The sequence below is a fragment of the Cydia splendana genome, chromosome 13 (assembly GCF_910591565.1).
Source record: "Cydia splendana chromosome 13, ilCydSple1.2, whole genome shotgun sequence".
NCBI classification, from domain to species: domain Eukaryota; kingdom Metazoa; phylum Arthropoda; class Insecta; order Lepidoptera; family Tortricidae; genus Cydia; species Cydia splendana.
In genome coordinates this window covers 15,488,199-15,503,999 of record NC_085972.1, presented here as the reverse complement: position 1 = coordinate 15,503,999, position 15,801 = coordinate 15,488,199, and the positions used below count along the sequence as shown (strand labels likewise).

The 15,801-nt window shown below is 38.1% G+C and overlaps 1 protein-coding gene across 1 annotated transcript in view; it reads right to left on the bottom strand.

The window, feature by feature from the left end:
* Positions 1-15,009, bottom strand: part of LOC134796208 (UNC93-like protein) — a 31,525-nt gene extending 16,516 nt beyond the window's left edge. Inside the window, exons 1-5 of the mRNA XM_063768239.1 lie at positions 14,991-15,009; positions 6,840-7,066; positions 5,209-5,371; positions 4,476-4,599; positions 613-761 (exon numbers count right to left, since the gene is read on the bottom strand). Coding sequence (XP_063624309.1) covers positions 613-761; positions 4,476-4,599; positions 5,209-5,371; positions 6,840-7,060 — 657 coding nt within the window. The 5' untranslated portion in view covers positions 7,061-7,066; positions 14,991-15,009. The remainder of the gene's footprint in view (positions 1-612; positions 762-4,475; positions 4,600-5,208; positions 5,372-6,839; positions 7,067-14,990) is intronic.
* Between the last annotated feature and the right edge of the window lie 792 nt (positions 15,010-15,801).

Genomic DNA, 15,801 nt, shown 5'->3' with positions numbered 1-15,801 from the left:
ATAGAAAACGAAGTTTCGGACTCGGACCCGGACCATTCTTGCGTGGGTCATTAGCTTATATTTATAGTTCTATGGTCATTAGTGGCGCTAACTAATGTAAGTACCTAAATGGCGCTAACTAACGTAACGTGAAAAAGTACTTTATAGTGTTTCTGTACCAGTAGTTAACAAAACTTCACTTACAACTATTAAGGAGCACACGACGGAACATCGCATAGAAGCTCTGCTTCATTGTCGGAATATTTAGGACCTCTAAGTAACCAGTACGCATGTCAGCAGACACAACCCCCAACGCGAGTTAGTTAGGGTTCCGTACCCAAAGGGTAGAAACGGGACCCTGTTACTAAGACTCCGCTGTCAGTCCGTTTGTCTGTCCGTCCATCTGTTTGTCTGTCACCAGGCTTTTCTCATGAACCGTGATAGCTAGGCAGTTGAAATTTTCACATATGATGTATTTCTGTTGCCGCTATAACAACAAATACTAAAAACGGAATATAATACATATTTAAGTGGGGCTCCCATACAACAAACGTGATTTTTTGCCGTTTTTGCGTAATGGTACGGAACCCTTCGTGCGCGAGTCTGCCTCGCACTTGGCCGGTTTTTACTTACATGAGCCTCACTGCCGCTACAGAAGTTGACTCCGCACGTGGACCCAAAGTTCACTTTGGTTGAAGTGATGTTGCTGACCAACGCTGCCGCAGTCGGCGCTATTGTTTCGTTGGAGTACGATACCACCTCACCAAGCGATGATGACAAAACTAATAAATAAAACAAAACAAAATAAAGTATTAAATGGCTCAAAACTTAAGAAGCGACCCGTGTCTATATTCTATATGTAAAAATACCATGTCAGGAAAAAGGGGCCTTTTTAGATTTAATTTAGTTTAGTATAGTTTTATTTTAGAATACTAAGTTATTATTATTTATTGTTTTTGACATGTTTCTGTACTGTACCTTATATATGAATAAATTCCGGAAAGAAATTACGTGTTAAGTATCACTTTTGTTCATAAGTCACTCATATGTACAGGGTGACCTTAGCCATTGGACAAACCCTGAAATCCCACGTTGGGTTACTTCTCAGAAATGCTTTAACGGTAATATTTTTTTAATTAGAACAAAAGATAAATAAAATAAATTATCAAACAAAAGTTAATTCCAATAATCGACAACAAAAAAAACATACTGTATTAATTCATTGGCAGTGCTTTTGACAATTTGTTTGAAAATGTGCGGCAATGATGACATTTGTCAAAAGCCAGAATCTTATTAATGATATACTTAAATAAAAAAGATAATCAAAAGGGTCGAAGAAGGTTTCATACTATTTATTAGGTAATAGGTACCTCAGGAGCTACTAACACATACAGGTTGCTCCAAAGTAAAAAAATCGTACCTAATTTGTTAATTACTTCGTAACCGCTACACCGATTGTTATGATACTTTGTATACTGGTTCTAAATACCCTAATGCATATGTACATTTCGGCTTTGTCCAATGGCTAGGGACATCCTGTATATGTATATGGACGACTGACAGAATAGGTATATTCCTACTATTTTGGATATCTGCATTTAATTTAATTTTGCTCGATAATTCAGTTAGCAAAACAATCTACGTATTTATAGAACACGATATATTTAATTTACAAGTACACCTAGTCCAATTTTATCTTAAAACAACCAAGGTCGTGATTGTCGTGAATGAAACCACACTTTCCCAAAAGCATTTCCGTGAAGGCAGTTATCCGCCGCGACAAAAAAGGTAGGTAGGTATTTATACCTTAAAGTTTTTAGAACAAATACCTTTGCAAGTTACAAGATACCTATTTGACAATTTTATTGATATTAATAGCCTAGTTGGTGGTAACTCTGTCAACGAAGCAGGATCGCGAGGCAGTACCGTCTTTACCATAAGGGCACACGGGGCCCGTGCCCAGGGCCCCCATCCTCAGGGGGCCCCGAAGGACAGACAGTAGCTGTTTATTTGATTACCCATAATAACTAAATAGAAGATCATGATAGAAAAATGTTAGTTTTTCTTTACTTTCCAAAAGGGCTCCAAATTCTTATGTGCCCAGTAGCCCCCAGCATAGTTTAAGACGGCCCTGGCAGGAGGTTCCGGGTTTGGGTACCCTAAATAAAATAATAAAATTAACAAAGTATACCAAGTTGTTAATTCAAATTATTAGTCATAAAAAAGAATATACCTACTTAACTAGACATGATTAAATTGACCTCAAGCTTACTTAAGCTCCCATTGTACCTACTTAACTAGCAAAACATATTATAAAAAAAAAAGAACATGATCTAAAGCAGGCCTGTTAACGTGTTAACTGGTACCTATAGATAAGTACTACTTGGCAGAGACGAGCGAATAATAAAAACTATAGAAAACATAAGTGTGTCAATGTAGTTGTAGATGGCACCACAATAGAGAGGGTAAGCTGATCTGACCTCTGCCTTTGCCCTAACGCTGCAACACCTCTATTATATACTAAACGTTTTGTAACACCCTAATTAAAATTAATGTAGGTAAGTATGGTGTACAAACTATTCCTTAGGCCTTTCGATTTTGTATGCCATACCTACATACTAACAGTTTTAATATTTTAAAGCAGTGATCAATATTGGGTTTTCATACCATAAGGGGTGATTCGTCACGCTAGACCTTTCCATATAAAACGAAGCTCCGGAAGCTCCGGCCCGGCCACGGCCCGGTCTAACGTGAGTCATCCTTTAGGTGTAACTGGTGTAAGTACAATAAAAATCAGGGCCTGGCCCCGTAGCCAACGTGCCAATCGCTTACGCTCCGTAGCGATCCAAACGCAACTGTCACTGTCGCACTAATATGGAAGAGTGATAGAGAGACACAAAGCGATTCGATGGCGAAGCGATAGTGATTGTCACCTTGACTAGGCCGCCAGATTAGTGAAATATACAGGTGTATTGATCGAGGTACCACAATAGGTACGTATGATCATGCCATGCCACCTAATGATTCGGTCAAGTTGTGTTCTAATGTATGGGGAAGACAAACAAATTATAGCCAGCATTCAATGAATGTAGTATGATACCTAAGGGGTATGGTGCTTTACGCACACTAGTGTCCCATGCCCTCCCCCTGCCGCAACCCTCATAACCTTTTTTGTTTAAAATTTATTAAGGATTATTTCTTACCTTGACACTTTATTACTAATTCTAAGACTTTTCTCAAAAATTAATAAAAACCGTCAACCGGGACATATTTTATGCTAAAAGGGGGGGGGTTGCGGCAGGGGGAGGGCATGGGACACTAGTGTGCGTAAAGCACCATACCCAAAGGTATCATACTACATTCATTGAATGCTGGCTATAATTTGTTTTTCAAAAAACACAATTTGACCGAATCATAATACAATAACGAGGAAAGCTATAGGTATGCTGGAAATACCCATGCATACATAGGTATTTTTTTTGTTCAACAACTTTTAAATATTATGAAGTATTTAGACTCCCTATTTTTCATACAAAATAAATATTATCTTCAATGGACGCCATCGCCACGCCATATCATTGTGATTGACGTTGCTTGTCACGTCTTAAACATAACAAAATTTGCAATACATTGCGTCTTAGAATAAACTTTAAAGTGTATTAAAAATCAAACAACAAGTTATTTTTAAAAGTCGCTGAACAAATGTTGGTCAGTATGAGGAGTACAGCCTACAGTTTAATTTTTTGCTCATGTTACAGGCCACACCCGGTAAAACTTAACCGCAATCGGAATGGCGCTATTCAATGGAATAGTTAAATAATGATTCATTAATGACAACTGGTTTAATAACACTAATAAATGTACGGAAAAACTGTAGCTTGCCAATTTGAGAGTCATCGACACCATTCTCTGTCGTAAGGTCGAGGTCAAATCACGTAATCGTGGTTGCGTGGTTGCCTTCCAGAATCCGGAATGAATAGGCGTATTATCTTGTAGATTGGGAAGAGGGAGGGGTGAGTGGGGAGGGGGGGAGTTTTCCAGGTTTATTCAGGAGTATCTCCCTCAAACCGTACAAAAATGTAGAAAAATCCATGAACTGAGTTTTCTGTCTCGCCGCGCGTGGGAATACCTATATTAGGGGTGTATGTATTTGCTTAGCAATCGATTCAAGTTCCAATAGTATCGTATCGTACATCGTACACAACGGCAGAACTAAAATCGATACTAAATAATAGGCATATAATAGCCATTAATAACTGAATTATATAATTTAAACGGTATTTTTTTGCTTAATTTACTCTATATTTATTTACTGTTTGGAAATGAGTAATATTTTTTGTAATAACTCCGCTGTTAAATTTTACCTACATTGGTCGCACGTTGCTTTTATTTATACAACAAATATTTGTTCACACCATCCTCAATAAATTTTAAATTGTGAATCACAACTGCACCAGAATACTAAAAACAATTGCATAAATTGGTTTATATCTTACTGGCTGAAGAGATGAGGTTTCCCCAGATCTGCGCCATCTGGTAGAACATGAAGAAGAGCCCGAAGAACCGCACTACCAGGACGTCTGCTGGGACTCCCGACAGCCGTGAATAGGGCTCAGCTACCTGTACAGCAGAACGCACAAGTTTAATGTGGAGTTTATCGGCGTCTAACTAAAGTCAAAGTAATATCAATTTGGAATCATAAACTGTTGCCAAGGTCAAGTAAATTATTTAATGTTTTTTTGTAAATTGAACACACACATGCTTGGCATGGCTTTAGCTAAGTTTTTTACCTAATGTACAGGAAAGTCACATCAGACGACAAAAGATAAAAGGTCCGAATCCCACCATCATGCCAGCTGGTACCAGCGAGTAGAGCCGCAGGTAGAACTACGCTGATCTATAGTATGTCTTCTAGGAATAATGTCGAGCTGTAGGTACTTACCACTGACAAGTAAGTGCACTTGGCTCACCATAGTGGCCCGCCGCCGAAGCCATAATGACAGCTGGTACCAGGGTGTACAGACGGGGGTAGAACTGGCCCCGTTAGACAACATGCCAATCACTAACGCTCTGCAGCGAACGAAACGCAACTGTCACTGCCACACTAATATGGAAGAGTGATAGAGAGACACAAAGCGATTCTATGGCGAAGCGATAGCGATCGTCACCTTGGCTAGGCCGCCTGCGCCGCTCAATAGCATGTCCACTTGGAAATTTAGCTGCACTCACCACAGACAAGTAGGTGCATTTGGCACACCATAGCGGCCCACCGCCGAAGCCGACCATCATGCCAGCTGGTACCAGCGTGTAGAGCCGTGGGTAGAACTGCGCCGCTATAAACGGCATGTATGCTAAGAAGGATAGGGTCACTGTCCACTTGCAGCCCAGCCATCTGAAGAGGAATAATTTTGGAAATAAATAATATGCCCATCTGTTAGCAGATTCATTGATCCGGTTCGAAGAACCAATATTTGAAATTCACACAGGGTTATTGTCTTGGTAGCGGAATTACTACTCGTAACCGATACCGACTAACCTAAAATACAAAGGTTATTTTTACGAATTGCTCTTAAAATAAACTAAAAACACAAAATACGCTTACTTAATAATATATAATAAACCATAAGTAAGTACTTATTTACGAGTAGCTACTTCAAATAAAGTAAGTAATCCTATCAACATGTAAATTGTATAGCTATTCATTTCGTTCGACCACTTGGTAGGTAATTGCAATTTAATTAACATCCCCTCTGTATGCCTATCCGATGGCTGTAATACAAGACGTCGCTCCAAAATGACAGTAATTTCAAACAAACCTACACTAATGATAGGCACAGTAGTATTAAATTAATTTCGGTCGTTAAGAATTTGATAAGTGCTTAATGTGACCTCACATAATATTAGCACCAACGGTACTAATAGAGTTATAAAGCGGCAGGCTGTAAAAGGCACGAGAATCCCAAAGTTATTCCTTTATTTTTCGGATGCTATTGTTGATACCATTCCTGAACCTTACTGCCGCGAGATAAGGTCTTCCAATAGTCAGGACGCGTGTTGCTGTTTGTAAGTAAATACTATAGAGGAACTGATTGTAACTTAATGTTACCAGCACTTCCCGTATAATCTACAGTTCTTGCGTGATAGCCAGCTGCAGTTACCAAAACAATTGTCGGCCTGTATCGGCCTTGCGATCTTAGATACGGATAGAATGTACGAAATATAGACTTAGCCTTGCTAGTATGCTTTAATTAACTTTAAACGTGTCCAATTATGATTCCATAACAGTGCGGCTTGTCAATGGCAATTGATTATATTCTGAAATGTGTGCCAGTCTTTGACATTAATAGACTATTGACTGCAAGAAAATATAATAAGTTTTTTTTTATGTGTCAAAATGATCTACCGGTTGTGGTATGTTATTGTTGTTGTCGTCCTATGTATGGTACTCCATTGGTACATAGGACCATGGGGAGGGTTTTGGCATTCTTAAAGTTTTTCCTGTATAGGAATAATTGTCTTACAGCTCTATTTCAATGTAATTTTAATTAAGTAAATTAATGCAAACAAGATTTTTTTAATGGTTGATAAATTGTGTAAACTGAAATGTTAAAATGGAATCACACCATACATTTACATTACACAGTTGGCAATAGTATATTCGATAATATCAGCGAAAAAATATATAGCAGCCAGGGTAAATGTCACAAAGCCGGCATCACTGTTCACGGAGCTCTGCAAATTGGCCACGCCATGGAACGCGGTGAACTGTACCATGAACGCGAACCCCAACACGAAGATGTTGTAATTGAACAATCCTCGCCTACGCTAAATTGACCATTATCGTAATAAAGGGATCTCACCTGATAACTACAGCAGGCAGCAGTATATTCGACAATATCAGCGAGAAATATATAGCAGCCAGGGTAAACGCTCCCGCGCCGGCATCACTGTTCACGGAGCTCTGCAAATTTGCCGCGCCATGGAACGCGGTGAACTGCACCATGAACGCGAACCCCAGCACGAAGATATTGCGGTTGATGCGCCATTTCTCGTTCACGCCGAACACCACGTCGGTCGGCATTTTGGCCTGGAAAATGGGGGCTTAATAGTCAGTTGATCTTTGTCAAAAAAAAATATCTAAGTAATTTCTTTAGGCTAGAGCAGATAACGATGATTTTTTTAAACTATCGTCTAGATTTTACAACATTAGTTTTGCTCGTGTTAAATTATCACCGTCGCTAATTGGTAATTTTCTGTTTTCGGTTTCCTACCTATTGTATACATACCTAGTTACAAATATTCCTATAGGTGTATATCTAAACGTAGTCTCCTTGTTGCCGCCTTCGCGTCGCCTTGCTGGTGGAAATGTACCTCAATAAAGACGTTTTCTTAATCTGCCTACACTTGGGGAATTCCTACCATCAACCGTCAGCGTGTCTTGGAAAACTTCTTACCTACAATTTTGGTACAAATAGAAGATAGGCAATCTGGGTGAAGTATACAGTTGTAAGGTAAACGTACTAGTGCTCGACATGCTAATGCCCAATAGATGACACCTTGCCCAATAGATGACAGTCATCGACTTTATATAAACGTGAGTTCAAGTTTTGTTATTAAAAATGAAGCCATTAAACTTACAAATAAGTTAGGAGTAAATGTCAATTGTGTGTTTGGTTTATGGTTTAATCCTTCCGGACATGTCACAAGCTTGTCACTACATATGACTACAGATACAGTTACATTACAATAGCGAACGCAGTCGTGCCGTTCTCTCCCCTCAAGGATAACGTTACACGATCTAGGACCAGTTTACAGAATGTTTTGTATCAAAGAATGCAAATAAAAGACAAAACGGCGATATGGACTAATATTTAACGATGTTTACTGAGCACTTTTTTAGCGCTTAAACCCACACCTTTTGCGTGTTTCAAAACTACTCTCTAACATTTTTTGTAATATATTTATTGAAAAAAATTTATAGTTATAAAAGTGGTCCCTTTGACAGAGAGTCACATATCTATGTACCCACAAAGCTATAGCGATATCTCCATATGTACTAAATTCGCATACCTAATACATTCAAGTCTCGTATTGTCGATTTCCATTTGCTTATTTTGACTGACGCCAAACCTCATCAGACTTAATTATGTCTATTTCTAATCAATTCACGAAACTTAAAGCTTGCCATTTCAACATTTATATAAAAAAAAACCAAAGCATAGCATTTGAATATCTTATTTGCTTGTACAATATACATGTAGAGAATAGATGAGAGCTTATTTGACATTGATGGTAACTACCTACCTGTTATTTTATATTACTTGCAATATAGTAGATGTGTTTCATTATTACCTTATACCTGGATACTTTTAGTTAGCCTGAGTTAACTTTTCTAGAATGGACACACTCAAAAAATGAAAGTAGACGAGGGTAATACAAGTTTCATACATTTTTAATGCCTTCCGTTACCATCATACAAAGTCTATCAGAATGGAATAGAAAGAAAATATGAGACATTCTTCTATTATTTATAAGTAATATAATTTATTAAAACCATAAACATAATTAATAACAAACTTACAATAAAAATTAACCTAAAATTAAAACTACCTACAATACTAAAACTAATACCTAAAAATATATATACATATATATATAATGTGGGTGACCTAGTCCAATATGTATATATTAGGCTAGATCACCCAGGTCCAAACCCTGTGGAAGGGTTCCCATAAGGCTGGCTGCGTTCCCCCTTTGGATGGCTATGCCGATCCGCTGGGTGAGGAACGAGCCAGCCCTACGGTCCCCGGTGACCTCGAACATTTTTTTTTTAATTTGCCGAACTAGTTTATGGGCCCCTGGGCACCACGGTCCGCCGCATTTATAAGTAGGTATAGAAGGAGCTCGAGATTCTAAGTAGAAATACTTATCATAAATTTCATCAAATGGAGTGGACAATTCACCTGCATAAAATGACAAAAACTGTCGGTTCAGTAGATATAGGGAAATCATATTCATTGCAGAACTTTATGTAAGATCAAGTACAAAAGCAATTACAGGCTATATTAGGCAGCAGCTATAAATGCTTTATTATCAACTTTGTTGATCTTAGAATTATTTACTAGTAACTATAGATTAACATACATAGACCACTTACAAACCGATTACGATGTCATTTACACATATTTGTAATATAAAACGCTGCCAACTCAGATGCACCCTACATCAACAGTCAAAGCTGTGTCGATACGTGATAACCGCGAGTCGTCTTAATATGCTCTGTTAAGTTAAGTGATCTGTGTAACACGATTCATTCTAATTAAATTTACATAAGGACTTGTCATAATCCACTCCTACCTAGGAGGTACCCGTCGAACAAGTAGCATTTTTTTATGTGAGCATTACAATAGAAAATTTGTCACGGAAGAAACAATTGAACTATTATTAGAACCGGCACACAGAACCTGTATTTTGCGGCATATGTTCATTCATATTGTTTTGACAACAAACCATAGAAGCGGAGCGTGAGTCTTGGGTCCTAAGCGCGTAAGCGACATGAATTTTACGGCTCTTACGACGTTTTGTTAGCATGGTACAGGTTGCGATTGCGACAATTTCATTATTTGGTACATAGAAGTTGATAGAAGGTAGGAACGTATAGAAGTGGTATACCCGTGCCTCCGTGAGGGCCAAAACATACGCAAATGCGACACTGTGATTGGTCGAATTCATTTGTTACCCACCATTATCCATACTAAAAAAAAGGTGGGGAACAAATAAAATGTGAGACTGTGACAAGGACAAACAATAATAGCTCTTTCGCTGCTACTCCTACTGAAAGCTACATAAGACTATCCCGTTCTGTCAGTTACCCCCACCACTCATGCCAGATCCAGTTATATCCTAGATTCATGGTTTGGTATGACTTCTTTAAGGGAAGAACAAAAACAAATAAATACTAAACTTTTCAATTTCCTAGTATGATATTTTTACAAATAGAAAGAATTAATTTTTTATAATTAAATAATTTGCAAGACCGAAGTGACCCCATAAGTGTTCCGTGAACAAAGTTTTGTACGGAACACTAACAAGTGATTTAAAGTTGGCGCTTATGCACCGCCCTAATGTTTGGCTAAAGACTTTTGCAACGAACGCCCTAGTTATTCTAATAGTTGACAACCCCTTTGTCACATGTATTAACTAGGTAGAGTCAGACCAAGAAAAGTCTGCAGCGGATTTGATAGCCCACGCAGTGCAAGTTATTTTAAATGTCAAACTTCTACGAAATTATAACATTTGCACTGCGTGGGCTATCAAATCCGCTGCACACTTTTCTTGGTCCGACTCTATTAAGACTAAAGGCTCCATCAATTGGAGCAGTCAGAGCAGTGTCAAGCACTGGACCGTTTTCGTTAAAATGTGTCCCACAAGAAACAACAACGTGACGACCACTAGTCAACGATTTGCATATTATAAGCCCGAGCGCCTACATTACGTGCAAAACAAAATAATAGTAATAATCTAACCTTGACAATCGACAAGCTCCGGTGTCGCGGATTTAAGGGGCCACTGTTATTACTCGTTTAAATTGTTAAACTTTTCATTTTTTTATCGCACTTTGGGCCCGGCATACGGAAATAAATACCATGGAGTGCTCACTCCATACATAAGTAGATAGAAACTGATTTATAATAAGTTATAAGCGACCCTGCGAAAAAAATATTTGTAATAAAATTTAAATTAAGCTACTAACTAATACTTATTCTCCTTTTTTAAAGAACGCCAGACCCTCGAGAAAATCCAGGTACAACGTAACGTTAAGAATCATTAAGTAGGTAGTTATGTATATAATTCATTTTACCAACATAGATATATTATTTAAAAACACAGTCAAAAATTAAAATTAAAAACTAAAGTTAAAAACTAAAATTAAAACTAAGCCTAAAAATAAAACTATAAATAGAAAATTTGCTCCAAATCGCCGTCTATTGGCAGCGTGCCCAGAAGGCTGGCAGCATTGCCACGTTGTATGGCAATGCTGATCCGCTGCGCTAGATATGACCCAGCCCTCTGGTCACGCGTCAACTCGACTAACCTGCGGCTACATTCGTTGAAAACCCTGTGGGCGCTTTCCCCCCAAGGCCCCATAGTCTCAACCCCAAACGGCTCAAATATGCAGCCACTATTTATGGCTGCATACTTGCGCCGCTTGAGAAGCTCGGCCGAGTTGGCAGCCGAGCCAGCCTTCACTGCAGTGCCGTGGAGATGGGACAGCGCTAGGGTGTCGGCACAGGTTGCGTCCCAAACCAGCGGCCGTCCCATCTTCCACGGCACTAGGGTCATACCGTCGGGTCTTTTACCGTATATAGTATTTAAGTAGAGGTACTTAAGCTAAGATTTGTTTGTAACTAACACGGCATCGGGCCTTGAAACTCTCGCAACGCTCTAAGTTACCACTTTTATCAATATGGGTAATATCGCTTAGCTTTGGCCCCTTATAAAACAAATAACTATTTTAAGTCAAACAACTTAAATATGCCAACTTAGGCGTCCTAGACAACAGCTTGCCCTTAACTGCATATCAATTATATTATTCCTAGTTAATTAAATAAGGAATAAATTAACAGAAACTACATGTATATACTACTTATATACCTAAGTAAATATATTTTGATTTCCTGCATAGTATTCATATCTATTTATTCATAGGTTAAGTAGCTCATTTCCCTTCACACCAATGAACTTCCTTTGGTTATTTATACTTAAAACTATAAAGTTAATGCGTGATTTTATTATAAAAGGTTACGTACATATACTATACTAGGGTTCATTTAGACGATGCGAGAACTCGCATGGGAGTTTCATTATATTGCGGGTTTTGATCGGTCGGTTGAATTGGACGTAACCAACAGTCCAGTCCGCAATGTAACTAAAATCGCATGCGAGTTCGCGCGCCGTCTATCAGCCCTTAAGGGGCCCACTGATTAACAGGCCGATACCGTGCGGCGGACTGTTAATCAGTGGGCTTTTATTATGGGCGAGTAAAAGGATGACTGTATGTTTAAACCGTATGTTTGTTAAACCGTTTGTTTGTTCTGTTGTAGTGTTATGAGATACAAGAATAATGAGCTGATACAAATGCAACGCCGCACCAAATATTAGCATCACTGCGTTCTAAAACAGCGAAAGGCGTAAATTACGCGAAATTAACACTTATAGTGAGTCCTATTAGCGGAAGAAAAGAAGCCAAGTGGGTGAGGTGGTCAAAATGACCTGTAGGTACACGCTCTTATTCTCCTAACAATAGTGTTGTGTTTCATATTGAACTACTTCCCGCTTAGCAACTTTTGCTGCTGACTGTACATTATACTAAATACTGTTAACTGTGCAACGTATTAGGTCATTAGTTTTCCCATGGCGCCTAAATAGGTGTTTACTTATTTGTAATTGAGTAATTTATGTGGTAATATTGTTAGTCATAAGCGCAACTACATAGATATTCTTTATGAATTATGAACTTGTTCTATGATTACTGGAACATTTTGTTAAAATTTTCCGTTTATTTTATTATAAAAGATTAAAGGTAAAGGGTAAAGGTTTATTGAAGAGGAGATATATAATTAAAATACTGCATTAAATCGACTTTGATTTGTACAAACTGCATTTCATTTTTGCAAATATGCAATTCATAGAAATAAAATATTGAGTGTCTAACGCTGGATGCGTAAATAAAATCTTGGTATTACAAGTACTTATTTAGGTAGAAGTTGGTAGTAGGTGCCAAATGAATTTGTAATCTAATAGCAAGTCATTTTTAGGGTTCCGTACCCAAAGGGTAAAAACGGGACCCTATTACTAAGACTCCGCTGGCTGTCTGTCTGTCACCAGGTATCTCATGAAGCGTGATAGCAGGCAGTTGCAATTTTCACAGATGATGTAGTTCTGTTGCCGCTATAACAACAAATATTAAAAACAAAATAAAATAAATATTTAAGTAAGTGGGTACGGAACCCTTCGTGCGCGAGTCCAACTCGCACTTGGCCGGTTTTTTTTTTTATAAATTCGTAACATACACATTTTGTGTTTATTTTTTAATGAAAGTCGACTTCCAACAAAAGTCGAAAGATCGTGAACTGGTTTTCTTAAATAAGCAAAGTTCAAGGAAGGATTCAATCTTAGAGTTTAGGTACCCAATTGTGTTGACTATCAATACTCTTAAAACAAGGTTTTGTTTTATTTACAAAAATAAGTGTATTCAAACACTGCTAAGGGCTACTTGCGTAATAGGTATAGGCACCCATGTTTGTATGTCTACCTATGCCTATGACCCTTGACAACAAATCGTGTTCAGATATTTATGATTACTTTCGCTTTAATAAATATAGCTAGCTAATAGTCAATTCGTCAATCACGATAGTATGTAGTAACCAAAAAAAAAGAATTTAAGTACATGAAATAATATAGGATAGGTAGCCTATTTTATTTTAAACGAATACTTATCTAACGACTTCTTGGATGATCAAAATCCATCATACCTTTTGGGTTGTAGGTAAGTCGTGTCAAAGAAAGAAATCGAAACATACCTAAATATACCTTCTCCAAAAACATGACCCACCCCTGATTGTCAGTCGGTACTTGTACCTATATAAAGTCAGCTGCAGAAAAATCTGTCCACCTTGCATTGGACTTTGTACTTAGGGGGTCAGAGGTCAGGTAATTCTACAACTGACTGTACCTGATAATAGCCGTAACTGTACCTACACTGACACATGTCCGATTTAATAGCTGACATACGATTATTCTGTGATCAACTGTCAAATGACTTTACAACAATAGGGCAATTGTGCTTATGACTAGATAATATTGATAGAGACAGAGCACCAATGACATGAATTCACAAAAATTAATAGGTTTTTAATGAATGTACAGAATAGGCTCCTCGTCGATGTTATTTAATATTCGCCCCACTGGTGGGAGGCCTAGTACACATTTTGCAAGAGGATTCAGTCAGACTAATACTAGCTTCTTTCAGTATAGAAAGTAAATTACGTAGACGTTAGCGTATATGTCAGTTTTGACACTGTTAGTGACTCTTGGTACGTAGTACTAGTCCCCACACTAGCCTCTTTCAGTTTGGAGACTTCACGCATATTTTTCAATTGCTTGGCTGATGACTACCGGCTTTCTCTCTTTTTGTCTCGATCTTTTCCTTCATCGAAGAACAAACACACAACACACACACAATAGCAATCCAGCGCGGGAACGCTGCCTGCGTGATGGGCACCCTACCAAGGGCGCAAAATATTGATAGGTATTTTTAATTTTTAGGCTTTAGTTATCTTAATTGTATCTTAAAAGCGGGCGGAGCGGCGGAAAGCGCCGAAATTCTAAAACGTAACAAATATAAGAGCCTCGGTAGAGAGTACCATTTTGTACCATTTGGTGTTGAAACTCTAGGTCCATGGGGTCCCAGCGCGCATAAGTTGTTCGCAGAAATCGCGAAGCGTCTGGTTGACGTAACTGGTGACCGAAGAGCTGGCGGCTACCTCGCACAACGTATCAGCATTGCGATACAGCGAGGAAATGCCGCCAGCATCCTTGGTACAATGCCTCAAAGGCCTATTTTAGATTTAAGCTAGTTATTAATTTCGTTTAGTAGTACCACTGTATATATATTGTATGTAAATAAAGATTTATTAAGTAACTTCGGCAGACCAAATATGTATTTTTGTTCATCAAAATAATATTCTGCAGATCACAACTGACTGAACGGGGTCAAACACAAAACTGTGTTCACACTTTCCTGTAGGCATGCCCAAAAGGCTGTGAAGGTTAATTTGCTTATCTAACCCTTACTTTTCCACATAAAAAGGTACCGACATTATATTGACGTAATCAAATGAAATAAAGTCAAGTGTAAGGACAAATATTTTGGAAGCGGGCTGTACCTATAATATTATCTTGTATATTTTTCTTGTTTCGATAGTACAACATTTTTAAATGTCACTTACCAAACCAATAAATAATCACGTATTTTCGCTTAATGTGCAATCCCACACTCTTTTTCACATTCACTAAAGGATAACTAGGGTTCCAATACTGTTTTTTTTTAAGGCACTGGTTCACAATTTAACCTTTAAATTTCAAAAAATGGCACGTACATAAGTATTGTTCGTAAAAATTGCTATTTTAAATTGGCACGCTATGTTGACCGATCAGTGTGACCGATCTATGAGATTGGTCTAGTCCTGCGTGCGCGCAGACCGCCAATGTAGTATTGTGCGTACGCTGCGTTGTGATTTGTGATCGACCGGGTGAATGGTGTTGAATTGTTGATAATAGTGTTTGCTATTTAGGCTGCAGCCTACAGCCGGCTGTAGAGCTAAATCATTCACTATTATAACTGATGATTGTTCATTAAAATATGTCGATTTGATACTGTTTTTTTAAACTCGGTTACCTAGAGGGTAAATTTATAGGAAATGATATGACGAAGTTTCCCTGTGGCCCAGAGTAGGCCCGGACGCGAATTTACAAAAGCTATACTATTTCAGTCACGACTCAGATTTTAATAGGTGAGCTTTTGTTTATGCATATTACTTGACAATATCTATACCGTTTCGGTAAAAAGTAGTCACTGAAATGGATTAGCTTTTTGCATACATATTTTCAAATATTATTCACCCCAAAACCTAGTCGAGTTTAGTAAGTTCAGGCACGTATGAATGTGATATCTAAATTTTAATAATACTCATTTACTCAAATGATTTAGATTTTGTCGCGATATATTTAAACATTAATGCTCTCACAATACCTAGTCGA